This window comes from Orbicella faveolata, unplaced genomic scaffold (genome assembly GCF_042242905.1).
Source record: "Orbicella faveolata isolate gen_17 unplaced genomic scaffold, um_ofav_v1 contig_25, whole genome shotgun sequence".
NCBI classification, from domain to species: Eukaryota; Metazoa; Cnidaria; class Anthozoa; order Scleractinia; family Merulinidae; genus Orbicella; species Orbicella faveolata.
Window position 1 is genome coordinate 14,811,680 of NW_028301553.1, and position 25,745 is coordinate 14,837,424.

A 25,745-nucleotide genomic window follows, 5' to 3' on the forward strand; every position below is an offset into this window, starting at 1 on the left:
ATTTAAGTGTTTACATAAGAAAAGAGTTGAACTCCCACAGGATTGGTTTGGTACGCCAACATGGCCGCCGTGTCATTGTTTTGGAACACCGATATGGCTGCCATAACGACATGTGCATACGCTCCACAGGGTTAACCTCACTGCACATGTTCCCCCCCCCCCCCCCCCTTGGACAGAATTGTCCAAGGAAAAAATTACTATGACTATGAAACACGCAATTCACGTGAACTCTGTTTTGTAATTCTAGCCAACTAACCTGTCTCCAGACTGGCCAGTAATCTGGGGTATGATTGTGTTCATGCTGATATGTATTATTATGCTGGTGATCGCTGTCATCATATGGCGCCCAAAGAGCATTGGACGATATCCTATCCGGACACTCAGACCCAAATACAAAGCTCTTGGTGCACCTGTTCCTGTTGTCCCTATACCAGGTACATATTTTGTAACCTCTGGTTTGTCACACAAGTCAGTTTGATGATAATGAATGATAATGAAACTTTCAACGTTTTGATTGTTACTTGATTATTAATAATGGTAATGGGACTGAGTGGAGTCCAATTCGGTCTGTAATCATGCGAGTGATTGACAAAATCGAACGACCGCGAAGCGGGAGTCCGATTTGTTCATCACGAGTATGATTACAGACTGAATTGGACGACACGATGTAGTGTTACCTATAAATCAATCATAACCACGATTACAATTTCCCAAAAAAGTAAAAGTCATTTGAAAAATTGCTTTTAATTGTCATTCTTAAATATGATAATTACAAATATGGAGAATAGCTTGAAAAATGGCTGTTAAGTTTCTTTGAAAACAGGCAACGGAGATAAACCTTGACAATTTCACAAAGTCACTCATTTGAATTGGTTACTATAGTGACTGTAATCAGTGTTGTGATTGGTAGATTTAGTCGAGAAGACTTAGAATGATTGGCTCATGTCCGATTACAGATGTCCGATTATAGCCAACTTCCCGATTACACTGTCGGATTTCAGCTTTGCAGATGAATATTAGTGCAAAATACAGTATATGTACCAATCACACCGAAGAAAATTGCAATTGTTATGATTAATTGTACACTAGGAATTGATGATCACGTGTATGACCTTGGCCCTCGTGGTGCGCCTGAAGGCTCGTCGTTTGAGTCCCCCAGCGTGAGATTTGAGCTGGAGAACTTCAACGTGCGTACATTTTATGACAAACTGGAAGATCAAACGCTGCACGTATCATCGCAGCTGGCTCGTCACCAAGCAGACCTCAGAGCATTCTACGACAGAATTAGCCAGCAAGCCGAGAAACTGAAAGGAATGCTGGACAGTATGGACGTGTCTGCTCTTATCAAAGCCACGAAAGAAGCAGGAAGAGCCCGGGAAGGCGAGGTATGAAGTGAAACGTCGTCACCGTATGTTAATAAGGAATTTAAGTAACCAAGACGGTGACGCCGAGGACAACGTCGATAACAAAACTGAATTTATATTTTACCTACAAATCTCGCAATACTCCAAAGTCATTTACTTTGTTTATCACTGTCAAAACTAACACGAAACTAAATCTGGAACACAGCAATAAATTTGAAAGAGAAATTTAACAAATAAGTCTTTGTAGTTCACGTTCTCCAGACAACGCAGAATTTGATCATTTCACGTTATTGTTTTGCAGAAGACGGCAAAGTAACGTACCAAGAATCATAACGCACGTACACAGCCATTGTTCCGCTCATTAAATATTTTGTTTAGCAACGTTGCCGTTGCCGTCGTGGCTTTCTTAAACTCCGTCATAAGAATTCGCATTTGTTTAGTGGTTGGTTGTCATGATCGACTGTCCGTTTAAATTGTAGGATGCTACTGAAGAGCAGCCGCAGTCAAGCGGTGTTGGTGAAGCTAGCAAGAGATATGGCATGACAGCAGGAGGTCAGGTCAGAGAGGAAGAGTTAATGGCAGCTCTTCAGATGCTGCTTGAGAGAGTGGAAAAGGGACAGTTTGCTATGCCAGGTTAGGCAGTTCATAACCAAGTGCTTAGAATTAAATTTACTTTAACAACAACAACGAAAACTTTATTTCATACCAGAGTTAGAAATTACAATATTGTAAAAGTAAAAACAAAAATGATAGGGGTGCTGGCTACCCGAAATAACCTAAGAATTAATGCCAGGAAGCCAGTTAAAAGAAAAGATATTATACATGTTTAGGTCAGGGACACAAAACAAACAAATAGACACATAAAAAATAGAAATAAACAAAGTTAAGCTAACTACCTGTAGACTAAAGTTCTTACATTGCAAAACAGTATTTTTATCCAGGAAGAGCGATGTACAGATATCCAATAATCTTTAATAAAGTGGTGTGCCATTTTCTTTTCAAACAAAGACAACGAAGACGATCTCATATCTTCATCGATGGAATTCCATCGTAAGTTTTCGAAAGTAAGTTGAATGACTTGGTTTTCTGTTTTGGTTTTGTAGCCGTAGTGTCAGGCACCAGCGTGTCTGTGCCAGGTGCCGGGATAGTTGTTATGGGAGGGGACAGTACTACAGCCACCACGTCTTTCACCCAGCAAACAGCTGGGTACCCTGTGGTGGAGGTGCACGCAGGCGAGGCTGCTGGGGCACAGTGGCACATCAAAGGAACGAGTGACGTCAGCGAGTTCTTGCGTAAGATGAATGCAGAGCGCATGCACCTTGAGCAACAGATTGGACGGGAAGAGGAGACCGCTGTACACAAACTACTTAAAGAACAGGTAATGCTTTAACAGACAAAGCAGGTTTTCTTCAAAATTTGGATTCTGAGCGTGCGTTCTTTACCTAATATATAGTTTTTAAATCTTTTTTTTTAACATGTATGTCAAACACTTTTATCATGAGCCTCTGGCTCGGGAGACTTGGGCAACCACTCCCCGTGTTCTTGACGTAAAATAAACCACCTTACCTTACCTTACCTTACACACGAATCTGAAAGCTTTATTTTGCCTAAACTTTACCACTTTTGATTGACCTAGATTTAGCTTAGCGCTGGGACATAGAAGTACTCACAGTATTGGTATTTGGCACACGTTAAGGATTGACGAAATTATGTCATTTCTGGTTCAGAAATCCGTGTTACGTTAATCGCGTTAGTCATCAAAGGAGTACAGATTCTTTCTTGCAAAATTCATATCGCTTGGTTTATTTTCTTTTGCCAGACTAAGTGTGAATCTTTACCAAGGGGCAAGGAATTTTCTCAGCTATAATATTATACATTGTTTAGCTTGCAGCAAAACAGTCACGACTAAATGAACCTCGTGACGTTTTATTACTAGTGACTTTTAAACTTGGATAGTATTGGTATGGAACACTGGTTAAGGTGCTAATAAACAAGCGTGTTTGAATTTGCAGGAAGAGAAGCGGTCAGAGGAGATGAAGAGATTAGCCGAGAACTTAGCGGACAAACTCTCAGGTGATCTGAGCGAGGATGAAATGAGAGCAGTCATGGAAGACCATGAAAGACAAGTGGCGCAATTAGAAGGCCTGTTAGCATCCGAAAAAGAGAAACAAATGGCAGCACTGAGAGATAAACTGAGACGACGAAGAGAAGAAAAGGAAGCCGCCATGTTAAGGAAACAGAAAGAAGAGGTACAGACATGATATGAGTTAATCCCCGTCCACACTACGGCGGAGGAATTTGAAAACGCGGCTTTATTTCTCCGGTCAGGCCTACCGTCCACACTTATCCGTCACGAAAACGGAGCTTTTCGAAAATGCTCTTCAAACCCTAGAAATGCTGCTGTGCGTTTTAATGTGGACAGAAGACATTTTGAAATCGATGAGGTTACCATAAATGACCGGATATTGTTACGTTTTCAAATTTCTCCATTCATTGTTCAACAGGCAACACACAATAAGTCATCAATTCGAATTAAAAAGGAGTGCAAAACTTACAGTAAAGAGAATGCATGATCTTCTTAATTCTGTGTATTTTTTCAACAGGCCGAAAAGTCCAATATCCGTCTGGACGATGTTGAACCGCTGGCCAGCATAGATACAGTACTGAAGACTCAAGAAAGTGTCCAAGATGTTATTGTTCAGGAAGAGTCTATTGGGCATGCGCGAGCAGAGGAGCAGCAGTCCAATGAACAGGCAGAAGTGTATCGTCGCCAGCTTGGCGACAAGTTCTGTGCTATGGTGGTAAGAATCATTGCAAAGAAATCCCCGGGTGGGGTTACTCCCAGAAAAATCGGGTGTGGCCTGCTTCCCAAAACCCTTACCCTATTTAAGACCAAAGTCTGCGATTTTCCCTGCCCTATTTATGACCTGACCCTTAAATCAATATCCTGTTTTAGATCTGCCTTATAATAATTCCTTAGTTTAGACCAATATTAAAGGTAATGTTTATGTGCTTTTATTAAGTAGGATAGCTTCTTCTAAAAAAAAAACATACCCAATTCAAGACTAGAGTACAACAACCATACCCTATTCGAGACCAAAATGGCCAAAATCGAAACCCTGTTTAGGACCAAACGGCTTACAAACCATACCCGCCTTGGGGGCAACACATGCCTATATAGCCCATATGAGGGATTACCCTTCCGGGATCAAATCAAATGCTAAGTTTATGATCGTCCAAAACGTCCTTTAGAGTTAGATTTTAAATGGTTGTTGACATGACTGTCTTGTCAGTTGCCAAATGTAAAATTCTTATTTCTGATGCAGGTTGTTTACATTATTTTAAAACAGTCACAATAACGAATAACTGATCTGATAAAAGACCTGTTTTTCACCAGGATGACCTTGTCACTTCCGGGTCTCTGTATGCTGATCAAGCAGAACAAATCAAACGCGAACAAATGGAATTGGAAGAAAAGATGTCACGCGATCTAGCACAACAGCGTGCGCAACAGACAGCACTTATTAAGGAAAAGCTCGCGCAGAGAAAGAGAGAACAAATGAAGAAACTGAGAGAACAACAGGAGATGGAGAAAGCTAAGGTAAACCTGTGAATTTCGCCATGCGTCACGCACATTTCACGCACAGCAGCGGCTTGTGTTACTTACCTTGTCACACAACTCTTGATTTAGGTCACTGGTGAGAGCGGTGACGTAACAGCACTAAACCTGTGAAATCCACCACATGTCACGCATCTCACGCATCTCACGCACACCAGCGGTTACTTACCTTGTCACGTAACTCTTGATTTAGGTCATTAGTGAGGGCGGTGACGTCACAGCACTAATAAAGCAGCATAAACAGGAAGTTACTGCGCTTGAAGCAAGTTTTGAGGCGGAAGAGACGCGTCACACTGCAGAGATTAACAAGAAACTTGACGAGACGCACATGGAGAACGTGCAACAAGCCCACAGAGCCCTGCTTGAAAAGGTGAGCTGGAAACGAAACGCTTTGACTCCACCATTATGTGTCTTATATTCCGGGCTAAGCGAAATGCCAATGCCAGCTTTAAATTATTCCTGCGATATTACGCTTAATGAAACCGTTATGTAAAGGTTTTTAAAAGTCACGGTTTGCGCATCTGGAAACGTTTATCCTAGATTTGTAATCCGTGTTAGTCTTCTCCATCGATAACCATCCTTGTTCCTTCATGGTTTATTATTTTCTCTTTGACATTTTTCTATCTTTGTAAACTACTATTTTCAGGTTTCCTTGAATTTAAAGGTAATTTTGTCTGTGGTCATAATAACTCAAAGTACCGTGATTGGGCTCCTCTAACTTTTCTGTATTGTCTATTGAAGGTTACAAGAGACAATTTGGACGCGGTACTTCAACAGCAGATTATGGATCAGTTCAGGAAAGATAACGAGGCGCTGCTCGGACACCTTGAAGAACGAAAACTGAAGTCTCTTGAAGACACCAAGGTAACAAAAAATGTATAATAGTCGATAAAAAATAAAATTGAATTCTCTTGTGCAAACAAGCTCTGACAAGCGAGGATACACTACTTTAAGCTGCAGTGAACTTTCGTTACTTGAATAACAGCAGCCGCGTAGCAGGCATTCATTTCCAAAAGCACGCGAAGGGAACGAATTAAAATGCGAGCGAGTTCGAAAAAAATAACGAGTAAGGCAAAATATAAATGCCCTTCCTCCCCAACCCCTCCCCCCTTCACCTCCTTTTTTTGCTCACCCCCTCCCCACTTCTCCCTTTTTTTGCTAACCCCAGGTGCGCTCATTTCCTCGATCTTCCCGCCTGGAAAATGGAAAGGAAACGTCTGCTGCGCAGGCTAAAAACAACAGTTCTCTTTGTTTTAGTTGTTATAATTAAAGCGGGGTACAATATATGTCCTCTTTGTTGGATTTTCCAGAACACGGCATATCAATGCTAGGCTTCATAACAGCATTATTAAATGACATACTTCTCTCACTAACCGACGAGAATTCGCTGATTTAAGTCTGGTTGTTTTTCTCTTCCTTACAGGCCAAACTTGCTGCTCGTCGCGCTCGTCGTCAAGAAGAGGCGCGCCGTCAAGCAGAGGAGACAGCTGCCCAGCGGATATTGGAAGAGCAGAGCCAGGCCATCGCGGCCAACAAACCAGTGGACGCAGATCACGTCATAGTACCTGAGGTCATTTTACCTCGTGAAACATCAGAAGAGCAGGTTCGAATAAACTTGTAATTTACGTCTGGTTATAGGAAAATCATTGCCCACGTCATTGTTAACATTTTTCCTCATTAACATACGCGCATAGAAAGCATCATGGAAGACACGAATTGACTACAAACATTTAAAGAGCTGCTGAAACTTAGTAATTGGTGAATTTTTGACTCTTTGGGTGTAACATTCGAGGAGAAACTGGCTTTCAAAAACTGCAAAATTTCTGGGTGGCAAAATCGCTAATCCTCATACATTTTTTGTGAAATTTTGAGTTTTTAAACTCGCATAGCACAAGAAGTATTCAATACATCGGGCTCAAATTCCTTGGGACAGTTAATCCTGTTGTGTCCTTTCAACATTCATAATTTATGTTTTTGTAGCTCCATCAGAAACTGTATCGCTTAGGCAAGTATTGAAAACAAAGAGTCTCTCAGGCTAACTGGTTTTCTACAAGCTGGTTATAACAACTAACTTGACTTGACCTGTATTGACATTTTGCAAAATGTTTTCTGATGTTTTCTAGTGTTTGTTTGTTTGTTTTTCTTTCCATCTTCAGGCATTGCGAAACGAACAGGAACGCACATTGGCTGACATGCGTGACAGACACGAACAAGACACTCACAAGATGGACGAAAAACTTGAAAGAGAAGCGGTGGCGGAAGAAGCGCAAGCCACGGAACTGCTCGAAGCTGACAAAGAACGGAAACTAAGAGAATTGAAGGACAGGCATGCTGCGGAATTAGCTGCTCGCTCGAAAGATATGTCACCTGAGGAAGTACAACAGGTATTTGAGGAACGCTGTCTTTTGTTTTCTACAAAAATTTTCAAGTGTTGTTGTTTATAGTGGTCAATGCGCTTAGTTACACCTAGCTAGTTCACGGGTATGCCGCTTAAACTGAAAGAAACATATATATCAACTTAACATAATAGGCTTAAAAATCCCAACTGGCGGGAGGCAGACCAGTTGGCTATTTGCAAGCATGACCGAGGAGTTGAACTAGGGTCTACGGAGAAACAACTCCAGCTAAGTGGTCAGAGCGGGACTTGAACCCGCGACCTCCAGTGGCGCACTAACTACTCGGCCACGCTGCCGCCCTATAAAGTGGTGATAGGGAAATGACTGTCGGTTTTTCGGAACAATACCTAGACTTCCCCTAGTCAGTAGAGCATTGCGTATTCGCATAGAATTCCAGGTATTAACGTGGAATAAAACATCAAAAGCTAGCAGTTTGTGTTCCAGAGAGTCAGTCAGTCAACATCTTAGGCTGATATTATCGAGATCATTTGTGATGTTTGATATGGTCTGCAGCTTTTGGCAGCCCACCAACAAGAACTGGACGAAATAATGGAAAAGATGGACGTAGAAAAGCAACGGCAACAAGCTAATTTACACCAGAAACTGCTGGAAAGAAAGAAACGAAGACAAGAGGCGCAACAACGAAAACAAGAACGAGAGATGGCCAAGGAACTGCTGGAGCAAAAGAAAGAACTTGCTGAAGTGCGCACACAACATGTAAGTAACTTTATGATTAGTAACTGAGAAATGGAACAAGTACGAGTAGTCGTTCTTTATAAATAGGGAGTATAAGAAAACCAAGACGGCAACGGGAACGTCGCTAAACAAAAAGTTTAACGAGCAGAACAATGGCTGTGCACGTGCGTGCCGTTATAATTCTTGGTACATTTCTTTGCCGTCCTCTGCACAACAACGCCATGAAATGACCAAGTTCTAAGTTTTCTGGAGAACGTGAACGACGACGGCTAATTTTTTAAGTTTCTATTTCAAATTTATCGCTGTGTTCCAGATGCAGTTTCGTGATAGTTTTGACAGTGACAGTGAAACAAAATGACTATAGAGTATCGCGAGATTCATAGGTAAAATATAAATTGATTTCGTAATCGACGTTGTCCTCGGCGTCGCCATCTTGCTTACTTAAACTTCCTATTTGGTTATACCTCATTTGGTTAACAATTTCTAAACTCATAAGAAGTTGAAGCTGTTCGTCTCTTCTTGTAGTTATGATATGGTAGCAGTGTATTTACTATAGGTTAGCGCGCATTTATACTGAACGAGAGCTGAAGGCACTATATGGCACTGCTATTTGGTACTACCTCATTCACGCAATCTATCTTTACGGAAGAAATAAGATCAAACGGAAGAACGTATTCCTTATATGTACCTACATATTTGATTCACAGGTGAAGGAAGCTGAAAAGCAAGCCATGATTGAAGGAATTCGGGAAAATGGCTCGGAAGCTGCAGAGTTTGTTATTCGAAAGGTAACAGTCTGACGTAATCACTTTCTTGTTATTGTGGACAGCGTCGCTTTGTACATGGCGAAATATTGCTAGTTTTTTGTAGAATTAGTGTTTCTTAAAAGATAATTCTTGTTTCGAGAGCAAGTTAGTTGGTGCAACAACGACATATTAATTTTCCTAGTAAAGGAGACGGCCAATTTATCAGCGTCTTACCTTTAGTCTCCCTCAAAAACAAGAACAACAAACCTTTGTTTAGAAATTACATAAACGCACAAGGACATTTATGTATACTTGCCACATATAACACTGAGACGCTTTTCGAACTGGGGGCGAGCTGTAAATTAAATTAATAAAGATAACAAAGAGGATACAATGAAAAGTAGATATCAAAAACTAACAAATTACAACACAATACGCGCAGTACTTACTTGGTCTTCAATAGGTCTGTAGGTCTAGGAACAGATCGAACATTCATCCCGGTTTAAACCCGTTTCAATCTCCTTTACGGGTAATGGTTGACCTTTTCCTGGCCTTCGATAATTGTCAGTGTTTTTCTTAATTAACTTCCACATCGCTCTTAGGAAGTAAGACACGCGAAGATTAGGCTGTTGACAAGGTCATCTTGTTACGTTTGAATTACCTATAAAATCAATAAAGTAAATCTTGTTCTACACGAGACTTTTCTGAGATTAAAATGTTTATAAAACGCAACATTTCGGGCAGTTTTACTACTTTTCTTCAGGCACCGTAGTTCCAGCTCAATATGGCCGACTTTGTTGAGACTTTGAAAACTCCCGAGTAGAACAGGATTTACTTTATTTATTTTATATGTAAACATGAGAGGTTCTGAAAGTTTCAGAGAAACTATTTAAATTAGCGTTTTGCAATTTAATCAGCTCAAAGGACAGCTAACTCTGTAGCTTTTGATAAGATCAGCAAACCAAAAAATTTTTTTTGTTTGTTTGTTTGTTTTTCGGCGATAGGTTCTCGAAAAACGACACAGTCAAGAGCTGAAAGACTTAGAGCGCATGTTCCAGGAAGAACGTAAGGTGGCAGTTGACGAAGCACTGGCCAAGATGGAAGAAAGACACGCTCAAGAAAGCGATGAACTGCGTGCTCAAAACGAAAAAGAGTTGAAAGAACTTGAAAAGCAACGGCTTAGTCCTGAAGAGTTGCAGCAAAGACGAGCGCAGTTACTGAATCAACAACAGTTACGGCAAAGTGCGCTGGACAGGAAACACGCTGATCAACGAAAACAGATCGAACATGGCGTCCAGTCCGATTGGGAAGTGCGTTTTGCTCGCGCTAAGTTGGAACTCAAGGAAAAGCATTATCAGGTTCGTTTATTGGTATTGATAATTATAGTTTCTATCACACTTTAGGGCCGAGTTGTTCAAAGCCCGATTAAGCTAACCCAGGATTAGCGCCAGAGAATTTTAATTTCAGTTTTGTAACTTTTCGTTGAGGTTTTCTGTTTATATTGTTTGTCCTTCAGTCTTGAGCTTGAGTAATCTCAAAATACACAAAGCACAAAAAAAAATTAGCGTTAACCAGCTCTCGAACAACCCGCCCCAGATGTTTAATTGCAGCCGTATTTTAGGTTGATGTTTGATTAGGAGGAAATCGAAAGAATTCTCCTCTTGTTTCATTTTCTAAGATGTCTATCTGATGTCTATTTGTCATTCTTTTCCTCTCCCTCCCGTCCCGTCCGGTAGGAGTATGCAGATGCCTTAAATGAGTTGACTCCAGAGCAGGCAGAAGAACACAGGCGATCAGTTGAAAAGGCTCTGGCAGCCGCCAGGGAACTGGAAATAGTCAAGCAGAAATTAGATGAACAGCGACTGGAGAACGAGCAAAAACTCAAACAAGAAAATGAAGGTTTGTTGATTTTACTGAAGTTCGTGATATTACGATTTAATAATAACGTAATATTATCCCAAAGATTTCATGTCAACAATATTCATTAATGGTGTGGGCTGGGTAGAACCATTTTGTCAGTGTATTCAATTGGTAGTCTTGAAAGTTAAAGTGCCTTAAATCTAGTTTAACCACAGACCTTCTGTTTTTTCCTGAGGTCGTCGAGATCACAAGTTATATTAACCGCAGGGAATTAGAAAAAGCCTGAACGCAAGAGGGGTGGCGCTGGGGAATGCGGACAAAGACCCGTTTCGCGGCCGCTCTCGCGCTCTGTACTCGCTCTCGATCTCACGCCTTTGCATCGCTCGCGCGCTCAAAAAAAATTAATCGTGGCAACAAATAAACGTCTGTAAACAGACTATATATGAAACAGTAGAAACGTCTAAAACTGTTCTAACCCATGTATCATTTTCACTTCAGCATTTGAAGCAGAACAGCAACAAAAGTTGCAGGAAGAACTTCGGGCGTTCGACAAACAACTGGAACAAGAAGCAGAGGAAGAACAGAAAAAGAACGAGAAGGCAATCTTGGCTTTGAATGCTCGAAAAGAAGCACTGCTGAAGGAAAAGAAAGCTAAAGTCAAACAAGAAATTGATAAAATGAGCAAGCAAGACGCTTCTAAGGAAGATCAAGAAGCCATCCTGAAAGAGCACAGCAAAGACCTGGCGAAACTCATGAACAAGATGGATGCAGACAGAATGAGAATGCAGAGCTCGCTAGAAGAGCGTCTGAAGAAGAGACGCGATGCGAAGCGGCAGAGCAAAGTTGATGAGCTGAAGAATCGAAATGAAGAAGAGAAAAGAGAATTTGAAGAAAAGGTACAGTCGGAGCGTGATCGAGTGCAAGCTGAAGAGGTCATCGCTTTGAAAGAGAGCATCCATGTTGATAACCTCGTCGCCGCTACGATCGAATCCGAAGCTACTCCACCACCTGTGCCCCAGGCCCGATTGATGCCGGACAGTTATCGATTAGCAGCGCCATTGAGCGAGGGTGAATTGGCGTCCTTGCTGCTATCGTCACCGCTGTACCAGAAGATCGAAGGCATCAAGTCTTTGTTGAGTGGTGGAGCTGGGAAGGGAGGCCAGTTCAATGCTCCAGGTAAGGGTGATGGGTGCAGACCTAATAAAAGCTTGGCTGGGACTGTCAGTTAAACAGTCATGACACAGCATTACGTATGGAGAAGTATGGATTGTTTAAATTAATAGGGGTGCAGAGGGCGGAGAGGAGGTATTGTTCATTGAGATTGGTGTTTAAAAAACACCTCCTGGAAAGTCTTATTAAGTTTGAAAACGAGTCCTCGTGCAAAAACTTTCGTATGAAAATGAGTTTGATTCGCAAGAAAATGAACCTGTCAGGGGAACAACTCGGAGATGGCCCACGGTAAGAATCATTATTCTGGTTACAGCGACGAGCTTTTTAACACATTTAATTTATTATGGTAACGTTTGTCTAATAATTCGTTCTTGTTTCTCAGCACCTGGTGAAGGCTACATTGACATCAAAGACGACACGCTGTGGGGAGGAGACGACGAACTCGTCCCAGTTGACCTGAACACGCTGCCTGCTCGGTCGTTCGTCACATACAAGTTTGGTTCGTTCATTGTCGACCTGCTCGCTGTTCATTGCCATCACTTACCAGTCACGTTGTTACTCGCTGACAAACTGCCACCCAACACTCACCTGGAGAGGAACGCTTACCGCAACTCCTTCTTCTATGATGCCAACAACCGCATCTTGTACGTACGCGCCGAGCGAATGGACAACGTTGGAGAGTTTGTCTTGGTTCTTGTCCACTGCCTGTCACACATCGCTTGTGGAGACTTGCGTGACGACTCACATCCGGGCTTTTTAAAAGAGTTCCATCACGCCCTAGCCGTGATGTGCGATGACTTGTTCTTTGCGCGTTACAGGCGTTCTTCTGCGCTTGCGCGTACGCTGTCGTCACTTCCGGCGAAGGATGATTTGGAGAGCGCCAGTCGAATGCTGCTGGAGTCAGTGTTTGGTGATGCGCATACGGAGGCTGACAAGTCCAACGTGGTAGAAGGACTCTTAGACGCCAAGCTTTTACGCGGTGCAAACAAAGATGGCGTACATTTTACACATGAGGGAATTGTGGAGCGCTTATCCAAGTACAGTAACTTTGCCGTGGAGTCCAAGCTGCGATCTTTCTTGGGTGATGTGGAAGACAAGGCTTCTCACGCTCGACTACAAGGCACCGAGGAGTTTATTGATAAACGACTTACTGAACTGCAAGGACCACAAGCTAAGGACAGACCGGTGTCACGTTACGCTCAGTCACGCGGTAACCTGATGTCGCGTGGTGTGTCACGTCAAGTATCCCGTGCCCAAGCTTCGTCACGCACTGCCACTAGTTTGCCAATCTCTGGAAAAACTGCTAGCCAGCCTAAAGAAGACGAAGACCTCTACTTCACTTTCTTGCAGGTATGTTCACGTTTTTTTTTGGTCGATTCAGTCTTATTAAAACATAGTTGAGCTATCCCTTAGTGTTTTTTTTTTCACCGTAGGTGAGTTTACGCTCATACTTTCGGTAAGGGACGGACCATCTTTTTTTTTTGGGGGGGGGGGGGTGGGGGGGAGGGTTATTGGGCAATTTTCTGGGGGAATGAAATATTTTTCTCATCTTTAGGTTGTGCATGAGTTTTTTTTCGGTGGGCAATGGCTTGTGCAATAATTTTTTTAAAGTCAAACAGAGAACCTGGATAGTAGTAAGCACTTGTTGTTTTTGTTTTTTGGCTTCCCTTACACGATTATATTTTCAGCAGTTTTGTTGTGCAAGGATTTTTTTGGAAATTGCCCAATCCCCTACCCCACCCCCCTCAAAAAGATTTGGTACTTGTATTAACTTATTTTACGATCTCTAATCCAGGTTCAAGTTGATGACATGCAAGACACTGTGGACAGCTTAAATCAGGAGTTTGCTCAGCTTTCCAGGCAATCTTTAGATGTCACCACTAACCTGCGAGAACTGGAACAGGAACTGCTGGCTCAAACTGACCTCTTCAGGGAGTCAGCGGAGGGCAGCACGGAGCATGCACAGCACAAGAATGCCGTTCGACAGACCACTACCAAAATAACGACCGCAAAGGCTTCGCTGGAATCCATCAACTTACAGAAGAGCAACTGTTTGGAGCGACTAAATTTGTTCAAGAAAAGACTGGAAGAAAAACAAGCACAGCTGGAACAACATGCCAGCAAACCAGAGAGTGAACGAAAACAGCAAGCAGAGAGAAAATTACAGTCTGCCATGGGAAAAACACAGAAGAAGAAAACAAAGAAATGAACATAGAATCGTACTTTCTACTTTTGTAATTTTGTAGTTTAACGTGTTCGTATTTATTTTGCATCGATTGCACAAAAGTACTTATTTAAGTTATGTAGGCGGAACATAAGGTAACTCATCACAGAATATGATCATGCCGTCGAAAGGAACTATTTTTTTCTAATATTTTTGTACGCCAATAAAGCGTAGATATAGTTATTTTATAATTGATGCCGGATGCAGTTTGTGTCTACAATAAATTGGTCTGGCTCGAAATCTTCGTGTTTCAGACATCGAGAAAAATGCAGATTATTTGAGTCACTTAAACACGAAGAAAGCTTTCTTTCTGATTTAACACTTGGCCAAAGAAACGCTCTTTCGGGTTAAACTGATTAGTTCCTATTACGTTAATTTTTTTTTTCATTCAATGATATTATAGAAGAATACATCGCGCTATTTTGTAATGATTGTTAGAAAAATATTCAGTGTAACATTTATTAATTGTATGGAGCTTGAATTAAAAGTAGTTTAGTAAAGAAATGACTGTTTTCTGCTGCTGAGAGTTTGAGTTTTTTAATTTATTTTATTCAGTCACTTAAACACTCTTACCAGTCGACAGGCTGTTTACATTTCTTATAGATATTTCCACACAAAATCAAAATATTGAAACTGCTGCGAGCGTTCGGAGCCGTTACGATACCTTTTGCAATAGGCCATATCCGAGTTACCTTGTGCCTCTCTGAAAACGAGTCCTCGTGCAAAACCTTTTATATGAGAATGAGTTTGATTTGCATGAGAATAATCCTGTAGGTGGAACTCATTTTCATATGAATGGTTTCGCACGAAGACTCGTTCTGACACAGAGGCACAAGGCAACTCTAAAAAGGCCAATTCATGACAAATGTTGGTTCGCACATGGTTTAGGACGACCGAAGTCTCGTGACAAAATGTGTCGGTATAGGACCGAAGTTCAAAACCACGGTCTCGATTGAGAATTTGGGCCTGGCACGATTTCAATGGCCTCGCTTATCCTTCTCCTGTAGCCCTCTCTTGTAACCGATCTCCGCCTACAAAGCGCGGCCTGTCTCTTTCAAGTCCAGTTGTTTGTCTTGTGGTGTTGTGTTCCTTGATCCTGGTGTTGAATGCTCTATGCAGCTGTTTCATCGATGTATTTTCCACGATTGGTCATTCTAATTTGTAAAGTACGCCGCACGTCTTTGCATAGTCTATAAACGTTTTGATAAAGAACACATCGTCATTTATAAACAAACAAATGTTACTAAATTTTACAGAACTTTTTTTACATCGGATTCTCACACAAACACCGTTTAGACATCGTGCTTTAGGCACCCTTAAAATATATCATAGATTAGCTGGGTCCTTTGAGGAAAGCGTTCGATGGAATCAGTCCTCGGAACATCTTGTTACCCTGGTAAACCAACCGACCCAAGGAGAAATGAAGCGGCGTTGACTGTGCATTAGTTTGGACCTCCCCAGCTGTGGTATCGCGCTTTACGTCTCAAGTCTTCGATGCTTGTTTGTTGATGAAACTGACGAGTATAGTCGCCATGACCGACATTGCCCAGAAAACTGGCGTGGTTGTATAGGCACAGGTGTTCGAAGCATCCAGCCCCATACGGACCATGGGATAGTGGCGCCAATGACGACGTTTCCTGTCGTAATGGAGTCACGTGAGTTGGAGGTTTGTATGTCTGCGTTGCTGCAACAACAAACCCTCTCTGACTTGAGCCTTCTTGCCGACGGCACTTAGCACGTCTGTTTTGGAACCAAATCTGTGGATAAAACAGATACTATGGGTAGAAATTGAATAATTGTATTCCCTGCTGTAAAATTTAAAAGTATTAAAAGATAAAAATAGTAAACCTGATCTACAATAATCTCGTACCCGAGCACATGACAACTAAGGCAGCGTCCACGCCACAGCGGAAAAATTTGAAACCGCGGCTTTATTTCTACGGTTTGGCCTCTCGTCCACACTAATCTGTCACGAAAACGAAGCTCTTCGAAACCTGCGAACTCACTTCACGATAATCGTGCGATTTCCCTAACTGAGTTTTTCTCAAATACAAATCCAACGTAACCGGTGATTGTTGCGCTTTAAAATTCCTCCGCCCTACTGTGGACAGAAAACATTTGATGCCTTTTCAGAGTGAAACGTCCGTTTTCAAATTCCCCCGGCGTAGCTTGGCGCTATGTTCACCTACACAATCCCAGAAGCCCTCGCGCGTGTGTCCTACCTGAACTCTTGCCTCTGATAGGCCCATTCTCTTGGCCAGTGTTTCGCGCGTCAAGGCGTCTGGGTAGTGGGTCTGATCAAAGAGTTTCTCCAGCTCTCGCAGTTGTTCTCTTGTGAAATTTTTCCTGTTTCGCGGTGGTTTACATCGATGAGAACGTTTGGATGACTCATCTAGGAGAAAAAATAAGTAGAAACAAATAAAATACCGAAGAATTCTAACGAAGCCAACACAAGCCGCTGTCAGTGACACGTAGTGCGATAACACGGGTCTCTGTCTCGTCAACATTGACTTGCATGCCCCCTTAATAATTTGTGTAAGACTAGGACTAATCCGATCCTTTAGTGTGCCAAAGATTTCATAACTTTGTGAAACGACGTTAAGTTCATCTAAACCAGATTTGGAAGGACTCAAACATATATATACAGGAGAAAAACCAACAGAAAAGTGAGTTGTTGAATTGCTTGTACAGAGTATAAACACCATTTTTAGTCACGTTTCATTTTTCTGCCACTACAGTTTGACTTTTTCATGGTAAATCTTCCATTTTCCTGTATCAACGTCTGCACCTCTATTTCTTTACACCCAGCTCAAGTTCGAAAACTTTTTTTTCATCTCAAGTGGGGAACAAAAGTTAAAGCTCAATCCACATTGCATGAGCTTACCGCGGAAAGCGTTCAACACATACACAGCGGAACGCAAAAACAGCGCAAAACAACACATACATTTACGGTGCATGGGAAATCTTTTTTTCGCATTTCTCGTTTCTCATAATTAAGTGCAGCAAAAGGGATCAGCTAGCTAACAGTTTGAAAAACTAATCACTACAACTAAGCCTACTGAATTAGAAAAGAAAAGATTCTGAAACTTGCCTTTGCGTCAATGTTAACTGCAAGGGGTTTTTTTTGTATCTTGATGTTTAATTACATAATCTTAGTGTTGCACGTTTATAGAAGTCCATTACCATGCTTAGAGACTGAAAATTTTAATTTAGTAGAATTGAGTGGCTTCAACGGATGTTCTTTCTGCCTGGAATTCGTATCAATATAACCTATTCAATACATCTTGTTATCAAATGCGTATTTTTCTACCATGAGATAAATTACAATTTATCAGGTCTTAAGTGCAAAGTCGGACCAAAGAAGACAAAGTATAGCTTGTTCAATAAGTCTTTTCATGCTTTTATAGAGACATGCACACTATTTTTTCTCTCACTTACCATGCATTTCTCTCACTGAATATCAAATCCGGAGTTAAAATGATATTCTCCAGTTGAAGATTTTATTTCTGGTCTCATGTCTGTTTATCAATATACGCTACTTTTTAAAATGCCGATCGCATATTGAATCCTGACGCCATTTTATACTTTTGCTTTGTTACAAAAAAGAGGAAACTGTCATTTCCAACTTTTTCTGTTCTCATCCAAAGCAAATCGTGTCACTCAAACTGCAGAGAAATTAAGACTTGATTTAATAAAGAAACTTCTGTTTTTCTCCTTGTGGTCAACCGTTGTCAAATTTGCGATGAACTCATAATTTCGATGACTTGCTATGACTGTTCATACTAACAGTGATATCTTGGATGACGTCTTGGGTCTATGGCTCGCTTGATAAAGGAAACTTCATTAACAATTCTAGCCATCAGCCTTTATTTGAAAATCGCTTTTGGTAAATTTAAGGGACGCTTGTGTCACTGGCGCACTTTTTTCAAATTTCAACCACGACTACACAAAGCACAGTTGAAGGTCCTGTTTTAAAGAAAGGAGTCTGAAATTTCAAAGAAATAGAATTGATAAACAGACATATAGCGATAAAAAAGTATATTAAGACTATTAAGTTAATCAGTCATGTTAAATTTGTAAGTTCACGAAACACGATGTATTGAAACGGCTAAATCTATTTTAAGTTGAAACTATCGTTTAAACCCTTGTGTTGCAGTTTACTAACAACTTGTTTGACCTTGAATGGCTTACAACGAGGGGAGAGATAACAAACTCTAACATGCATTTCTAAAGGATTTAAATATGAATAGTTTTCTTTCTTACCTTGAACATTATAACTTCTTATCTCGTTTTGTGGATCATCAGTTTGATTAACGCGTGGACCAGTTCGTTTGTCGCTTAAAATTTCTGCAATGCTGAATGGTAGAGACACTAAATTCGAAGAAGCAGAAGGCATATTGTTGTGGTCTCTCTCGGCTTTAGGGTCAGTCTGTGTTCTTCTGTTTTCCCGCTTTCCTTTGTCAAACCTCGAAACGAAAGCGGTCAGACCCTCCATTTAACATCAAATGGTCACTTACACAACCAATTGCGGTATATTTGTTTTCAGTTCAGTTTAGAAATGAATGTTTGGCGAACATATTGCTCTCTTCAGCTTTACGCAGTTGTCGGACACGCACCGATATTCACACTGGCGGATTTTGACACGGTTAATAAAACACACAAGCAAAACAATGATATTAGTTCTTAAGGATTGTTAATTAAGAGCTCATCGCTGATTAATCAATTTTATTATTTTCGTTATTAGTGACAGTTTATTAAGCTAAACTTTCGCCCCCTACCATTTGTTTCTTTGTGTTCTTATGGAACCACACCGCGTCCCACAAAACGCGACGGAAAATAATTTCAAACATTATTAAACTTAAATTTCAAGCTGCGACTTCCACAGTCAAGATGAAAATACCGTGTGCGTCCATTTTACAACAGGAAAACATCACCCTGGCACTTTCCCGCTGTGAAATTATTTCCTTATTAATTAAGTTCTTTCAGAGCTGTCAATGGTTTTGATAAATGCCTCACGCCTTTGATGGTAAAGATAAGAGACAACCGCCCGCATATTTTGGAATTCTATTTTAAAATCATACAAGCAATTCATTGTAATCACGGCTAGCTGCCTTGAGCAGGAGAAACAAAATTAAAATCACTTTCTCAGGCGCGCGTTTGGGCGGTTTCAGTACAAAACACGTTGTCATAATTTACGGTGCGGCGTTTCGCGTTCCCGCAGAGTAAAGAGTAAATTGACTCCCGCTATATTTCGCCAGCTTGCTCCTGTAACCAACTGTTCCTTTGTACGATAAAAATTCTAAATTATAAAGCCACTTAGGAGCTCCTGTAAACAGAATTTTTTTTGCAATGATAATAGTTTGGCTCGTTTCTTTGCGCTTAAACCTAAAATTATGTTGAAATGTGCGAGGGTAGATATCTATCTATGATGTCCCACCTTGTTTCTCCCGTGGTGGTGTTTGACTTAAAATTAATCTCCACAACATTCTAACCACAAGCAATTAAAGAGATTTACCAGTTGACAGACATTCAAGAAACTCAGTGTTTTGAAAAAAATTCAAACTGTTGATACGAATTGTGGTTTAAGTAACTTGCCAGAAATAAGAGATTTATTTTAAAAGGATAATTTTCTAACTGTACTTGAGTGATTTCAATGTTTGGGTGAAACTAGTATAAGCGATCAACGTTGTTTGTCAAAATATCACGGGGTAATGGTACCCCCTGTTAGGTGACTTCTGTGTTTAGTTTAATATATACGTGCTTATTGTGGATACCTCAATTTGAACTCTTAAACTTGCTGCTTTATATACCAATGGGAAATTTTTTTTCACTTTATATTTTCCTGCGACTTTCCTTGGGAACGCGCGAAACCAGTGTTAGCGTTCGCCATGTTTGCCTCACAATATTCACCAGATGAAAGTCTGTTTCGTTAATTTTTGTGGCATAGTGTTTTCTAAAACACCTTGTATTTCCCTTAGATCGAAATATCTCGTAATTAAGTTCTTGCGGTCGTGAAAGGATAACCTATAAAACAGTTATTAGCTTTTTTAATCAGATAATTGAGATATCTTTCATGCAGTCAAAGTGGAAGACGTTAAGTGTGACAGATGTTGACAAAGAAATTGACCTTGGCAACGAGAGCAAGAAAAGATGATGGTAAAGGTTGTTACAAATAGAAAGAAATACCTTCAAATCTTATCTTCATTTTGATTAACGTAATATCGATGACAAAAAAATAGTTGAATTTTAAGGGAGAAAAGTACTTCCAGGGCAAAAAAGAGAGAAAATAGTCTAGGACTTTATTCACACCGAAGCTATGAAAATCCGACCACACAGGAAGCTAAATTGTCACGGGACTGCAAGAGAGATGCCATTTGTTAACCTTGATGGTTTTTTAATATTTTTGCAGGGACACCTAAAATCATTCTGATGAGTGTATGATCAAACTCCGATAAAAAATAGGGAGCGAGGGTAAAACCAGCAAAACCACTTTTTACCACCGCATCATGATTTTCTATTTATCAGATCTATTTGACTCTGTGAGAGAGAGATTCCCTCGGGAAGGGAGAGGGAAAGGAGACGCTAATTTGTCATTTGACTAGCGTTCTCGCTGTGGCTTCTTTCATGCCTTCCTAGGGCTGTTAACCTGTGAGTTTTAGCCCACTGTGCGATTCACCCGCCTAGCATTGCGTATTCTTTTTTTCAGCGTTTTCTAGGTTATACTGTAAGTTTAAAAATAGAAGAACCGTAGCCAGGACAAAACATATTAAAAATTTATAAAAAACGTTCACTGGCTATATTAAGTTAAAACTTTCAGCGCTTTCGGTTGTCAGACTACAGCCTTCGATGGATAAAAATGGAAAAGATAACAACCACAAATATATACAAAAATAGGTGGAACTATAAAAAGAATATATTGAAATGGAAAAATATAAGTGTTAATAAACTGATTGTTCTTTTTTAAAAGAATAGAGTATTGATTGGGGAGCGGTCTAGAATTGTTATCTGCATGATCTATCGAAGCGGTGTGCCATGATTCTAGCATCTTGCGAATACGTGAAGAACCCTTGTCAATTACTTGGGAATTTTTAAAGTCAATAGAGTGATTTGAAGACCAAGCGTGTTTAGCGATGTTGGAACCTCTTGCGTAAGACATCACATTCCTCATGTGTTCTTTTTTTCTCGTTTCAAAGCATCTGCCAGTCTCGCCTACATAACTCCATGGGCAGTCGGCATAAGATACTTTATAAACCACATTTGGTTGAAGTTCAATCGGAGGTCGAGATTTAGGAGAAGGAAACTCCTGTTGTAATGTCTTGACTGGCTTGCTGACAACTCGAATATCATGTTTTTGAAGAAGTCTATTTAGAGGCTGAGGAATTCCATTAATGTAGGGGAGGACTGCATAACGAGAGGAATCGGAGGGTGTGGCCCATTTGAAAAACATACAAACAAGTTCCTCGGGTGCTTGGATGGAGTTTGTGCGCCGAGTAGAAGATTTCCTCTTTAGAATGTTAGAGATGACATTTTGGGGGTAATTGTTAGAACGCCACCATGACAAACGACACAAGATCAGTGCAGCTGAGACTTAATTACATCGTGCAACTAAACTGCCGAGCACGAAACAAGGAAAAGAGGCTGAACTTAATCATGTCACCGATGCTCTGCGTTCTAACAATTACCCCGTAATTGGCTTAAACGTAATAGGCTTAAAAATCCCAAATGGCGGAAGGCAGACCAGTTGGCTGTTTACAAGCATGACCGAGAAGTTGAACTAGGGTCTACCAAGAAACAACTCCTCCTTTTTCTTTCCCAAGTGCGTTTCTATGAGTATTTCTTCATATTTACAAAGTTCTTTCCATTCAGAGTCAGAGTCATAATGATGGAGGGACAGCAGTATTGACCATATTAGTTTTAGCATCAGTGGCGGATCCAGACCTTGAGCTAAGGAGAGTGGCTTTTTTTTGGCTTACCCTGCCGGCTTTTCTGCTTCTGCGATTTTTTTGGTTTCACCCAAAATAGGGGGCGGGGCGGGGGGGGGGGGGGCTTTTTCCCCGGGCTCATCCCCTAGATCCGCCACTGCATTATGAACGTATTAATGCCAAGTCTTAATTTATGTCTAAGAGCTGACTAACTGAGAGCAGGGTCTGAATTTGGAGTGTTCTACAGTAACAGCCACTCTAAGTGTGAATAGCAAAGCAACAAGCAATTTACATATGTGTAACGTAGTTTATTCTTTGCAGTGTCTAGGGAATGCAAAGGGTGATCCCTCCTTAGGGAGCCCAGCACTTTGCCTACTTGCTGCCGCTGTGAGTGAGCGTGAAGCAAACGAACAAGGCAGCTTTCTAATCGGGAAAAGGTCACATTGTGGGGGCCTTAAACACGTTTTTGCTAAACGCAAGGAATGGTGGTAAGATCAAAGGCGCAAGGAATTGTCGTCATGCGCGAATGGCAGAATTAAGATGCGCAGTCTGATCTTATGCCCTCTCTCTCATGCATCGTTGGTCGCAGTGTACGAAGGTGAGTGACAGTTTTCTGCTAAAGCAGAGTTATCTCTCATTAAGTGTTATTTGCGATCTGTTGAAGTTAATATCATTTTAAAAATCACAGATTTTAGCGGCACCGTTTATATTTTTGAGTTTTTTTTCTGTAAAAAAAATACCTCTTAGTCGGCGCGTCGGGTATGTTATGGATGGGTCAATGGGTGAGTGAGTGAGTGAGTGAGTGAGTGAGTGAGTGAGAGATGTATGTATGTCACACCAATCAGATTGGATCTACTATGAAGAGCCAATCAAATTTCTTGTTGTAAAGGTAAATGGTATGTGAGAAACTGACAAGGTGTGTATAAACACAAGGACTATGGTAATTGAAAAATAAAGAGTGACGTGTATGTTACCGGTTTGCGATTTTCAGTCCGGTTTGGAGGGAAGTGTGACAGTTAGATACCTACATTGGGTTGTTTTAGAGTGCATAATTTTCAGTGTAATGGTGGCTAGTTATGAACGAGATGAGTCTTGAGTTTTGAAGCAGTTCATGAGTTAGTAGTAGGCAAATGGCACGAGATATTTTTATTTTTGATTACAAAGGGTAACTTGATACTTTTGTTTTACACAAGGAGTTAATTCAATTAGAGGTCACGAATCGTCGGTTCTAGTTCTTAGGACATGTTTTAGAGGAGACGAGACTATTTAGATTTGAAGCATTTCTAACGTTTACAATAGTAAGTGCAGGTAACGATTGTTTTGTTCGTATTGCATGCAAATGTAACGAGATATTTTTATTTTTTAGTTACAATGGGTAATTTGACACTCTTGTTTTTCACAAGGTAGTAAATTCAATTAGAGCTGACGAATCGTCACCGCTTGTTCCCACGAGATGTTTGCTATTTTTAGTTACAAATGGTAACTCGACAATTCTGTTTTTCATATGGAAGTAAATTCAATTAAAGCTTACAAGTTATCAGCTATTGTTCCCAAGATATTAAACAAAATAGAAGCTTTCATTTCTAGAGTGTTTTTACGTCTCTGCAGTAGCAGTTTAATAGTTTTATTTGATGATATTCATTTTAGTCCGATATTTTTTAAGGTAAAAAGTATGAAAACTGTTCAAACGTTCTTTGTAGACTGCGTGGCGTCAAGTTAAAGTGCATTTAATTAAATCAGACTTTCAACGTGTCAGAGAGGTTTTTTTCTCTCATTCTATTTTTGAGTTATTTTTTTTGTAAAAACAATACCTCTTAGTCGGCGCGTCGGGTATGTTATGGACGGGTCAATGGATGAGTGAGTGAGTGAGTGAGTGAGAGATGTATGTATGTCACACCAATCAGATTGGATCTACTATAAACAGCCAATCAAATTTCTTGTTGTAAAGGTAAACGGTATGTGAGAAGATTTGATCCCGATGCAGTTTAGAACGGCCATATTTATTCTTCTATAAAAGAGGAGGAAGTATTCATATATTGGGTTTACTTCGACATTTTCTGTGGGTTAGGCTGAGGATTTTAGTTAAATGAACGAGATGAACCTTCGGTTCGTGAGTTAGAAGTATGCAAATGCAACGAGATATTTTTATTTTTAGTTACAAAGGTAACTTGATGCTTTTGTTTTTCACAAGGAGTAAATTCAATTAGAGGTCACGAATCGTCGCTTTTAGTTCTTAGGACATATTTTAGAGGAGACGAGACTATTTAGATTTGAAACAGTTCTAACGTTTACAATAGTAAGTGCAGGTGACGATTGTTGTGTTCTTGTTGCATGCAAATACGAGATATTTTTATTTTTTAGTTACAATGGGTAATTTGACACTCTTGTTTTTCACAAGAGAGTAAATTCAATTAGAGCTGACGAATCGTCACCGCTCTTTCCCATGAGATGTTTGATATCTTTAGTAACAAATGGTAACTTAACACGTTTGTTTTTTATATGGGAGTAAATTCAATTAGAGCTGACAAGTTATCGGCTATCGTTCCCAGGATATTAAACAAAAAAAAGCTTTCATTTCTGGACGGTTTTTACGTCTCTGCAGTAGCAGTTTATTTTTATTTGATGGGCATTTTATGACATTCTCTTCAGTCCGATATTTTTAAAGGTAAAAAGTATCAAAACTCTCAAATGTTCTTTGAAGGCTGCCTGGCACCAAGTTAAAGTGCAATTTAATTAAATCAGACTTTCAATGTGTCAGAGAGGTTTTTTTTCTCTTTCTTTCTATTTTCGGTGACGTAGTGTTGTGTAAAAAGGTAAACTTACGACTCGTATAAAATGCGAAAAGGTCTCTTAACTTGAGTATTTTTGAGCAAAAATTCCTCTTGGGGGTTGGAAGGGCTATGTGATGGGTGAGTGAGGGAGTTATGCGTGTGCACGTGTCACACCAATCACAGTGTGGGTTTTATCAAAGATCGAATCAAAGAAGAGAAAAAGATGGTATCTACACTAATCTGGAGACGTGTCAGATTACTGTAGTTTGTTCAAACATTTTAGCGGAGCTCCGGCGGCCCGAAGGGCCGCAAAGCGGAGCCCCATACTCATATGGGAAAGAAAAGGAAACCCATGAGTTGATTTTCTCATGGTTATCATGGCTAGCGGTATTGCTCGTGGGCGCGTACGCACGACGACGACGACGACGACGGCGACGGCGACGGCGACTGCGGAGTTGCCCAACATGGCGGCCATACTCCAAATAATAGGTTGACAGGGACATGCAGCCTTGGTTTACCGTGTACTTCCTTGATATTGGACATCCATGTTATGAGCAATTGACACCTGTCAATACAAGGTATCCGCTGACCAGTATCACGTGACCATATCGCGGGCTCAGGTTTACAGTTCCTCGAGGTCACGTGTTTTCTTGAAGTTGACCGCTGACCAAGCGCTGGCGATTGGATCGCGGGCTCATATTGGGTTAGCTTGTTGGAAACAGGGCAGGATTGCTCGGAAGCCAGTTTACGCTAACCCAGGATTAAAAGTTAATCGAATTATAACTTTTTGTTCTATACAAATGTGTTTTGCTGTTTTGTTTTGTGTATATGGTGATTATTAAAACAGAAGGCCAAACAATATACAGAAACCTCACCGCAAAGTTACAAAACTCAAATCAAAATTCTACCTTTTTCTGGGTTAGCTTAATCGGGCTTTGAACAACCCGGCCCAGGAGCTACGCTTTTAGGCTGGCCTA

General features: G+C 40.6%; 2 protein-coding genes across 4 annotated transcripts in view; one reads left to right on the top strand and one right to left on the bottom strand.

Annotated features, from left to right (window-relative positions):
• The window catches only part of LOC110042037 (uncharacterized), a 100,959-nt gene extending 86,380 nt beyond the window's left edge, over positions 1 to 14,579 (top strand). For all 3 annotated transcript variants that reach the window (XM_089293676.1, XM_089293677.1, XM_089293678.1), the window contains 18 exons: positions 248 to 434; positions 1,090 to 1,385; positions 1,844 to 1,997; positions 2,468 to 2,742; positions 3,377 to 3,613; positions 3,968 to 4,165; positions 4,762 to 4,965; positions 5,177 to 5,353; positions 5,725 to 5,847; positions 6,407 to 6,586; positions 7,140 to 7,367; positions 7,893 to 8,096; positions 8,783 to 8,863; positions 9,826 to 10,179; positions 10,558 to 10,720; positions 11,180 to 11,857; positions 12,234 to 13,201; positions 13,647 to 14,579. In XM_089293676.1, coding sequence (XP_089149802.1) covers positions 248 to 434; positions 1,090 to 1,385; positions 1,844 to 1,997; positions 2,468 to 2,742; positions 3,377 to 3,613; positions 3,968 to 4,165; positions 4,762 to 4,965; positions 5,177 to 5,353; positions 5,725 to 5,847; positions 6,407 to 6,586; positions 7,140 to 7,367; positions 7,893 to 8,096; positions 8,783 to 8,863; positions 9,826 to 10,179; positions 10,558 to 10,720; positions 11,180 to 11,857; positions 12,234 to 13,201; positions 13,647 to 14,060 — 5,121 coding nt within the window. In that variant the 3' untranslated portion in view covers positions 14,061 to 14,579. The remainder of the gene's footprint in view (positions 1 to 247; positions 435 to 1,089; positions 1,386 to 1,843; positions 1,998 to 2,467; positions 2,743 to 3,376; positions 3,614 to 3,967; positions 4,166 to 4,761; positions 4,966 to 5,176; positions 5,354 to 5,724; positions 5,848 to 6,406; positions 6,587 to 7,139; positions 7,368 to 7,892; positions 8,097 to 8,782; positions 8,864 to 9,825; positions 10,180 to 10,557; positions 10,721 to 11,179; positions 11,858 to 12,233; positions 13,202 to 13,646) is intronic.
• A 17-nt stretch (positions 14,580 to 14,596) lies between these two features.
• LOC110041998 (paired mesoderm homeobox protein 1-like) lies at positions 14,597 to 18,701 on the bottom strand. The gene is made up of 3 exons (XM_089293680.1): positions 18,339 to 18,701; positions 16,298 to 16,467; positions 14,597 to 15,832 (listed from the first exon to the last, which is right to left on the bottom strand). Exons 1-3 carry the CDS (start codon positions 18,568 to 18,570, stop codon positions 15,518 to 15,520), a joined length of 717 nt encoding a protein of 238 aa, XP_089149806.1. The 5' UTR covers positions 18,571 to 18,701; the 3' UTR covers positions 14,597 to 15,517.
• Between the last annotated feature and the right edge of the window lie 7,044 nt (positions 18,702 to 25,745).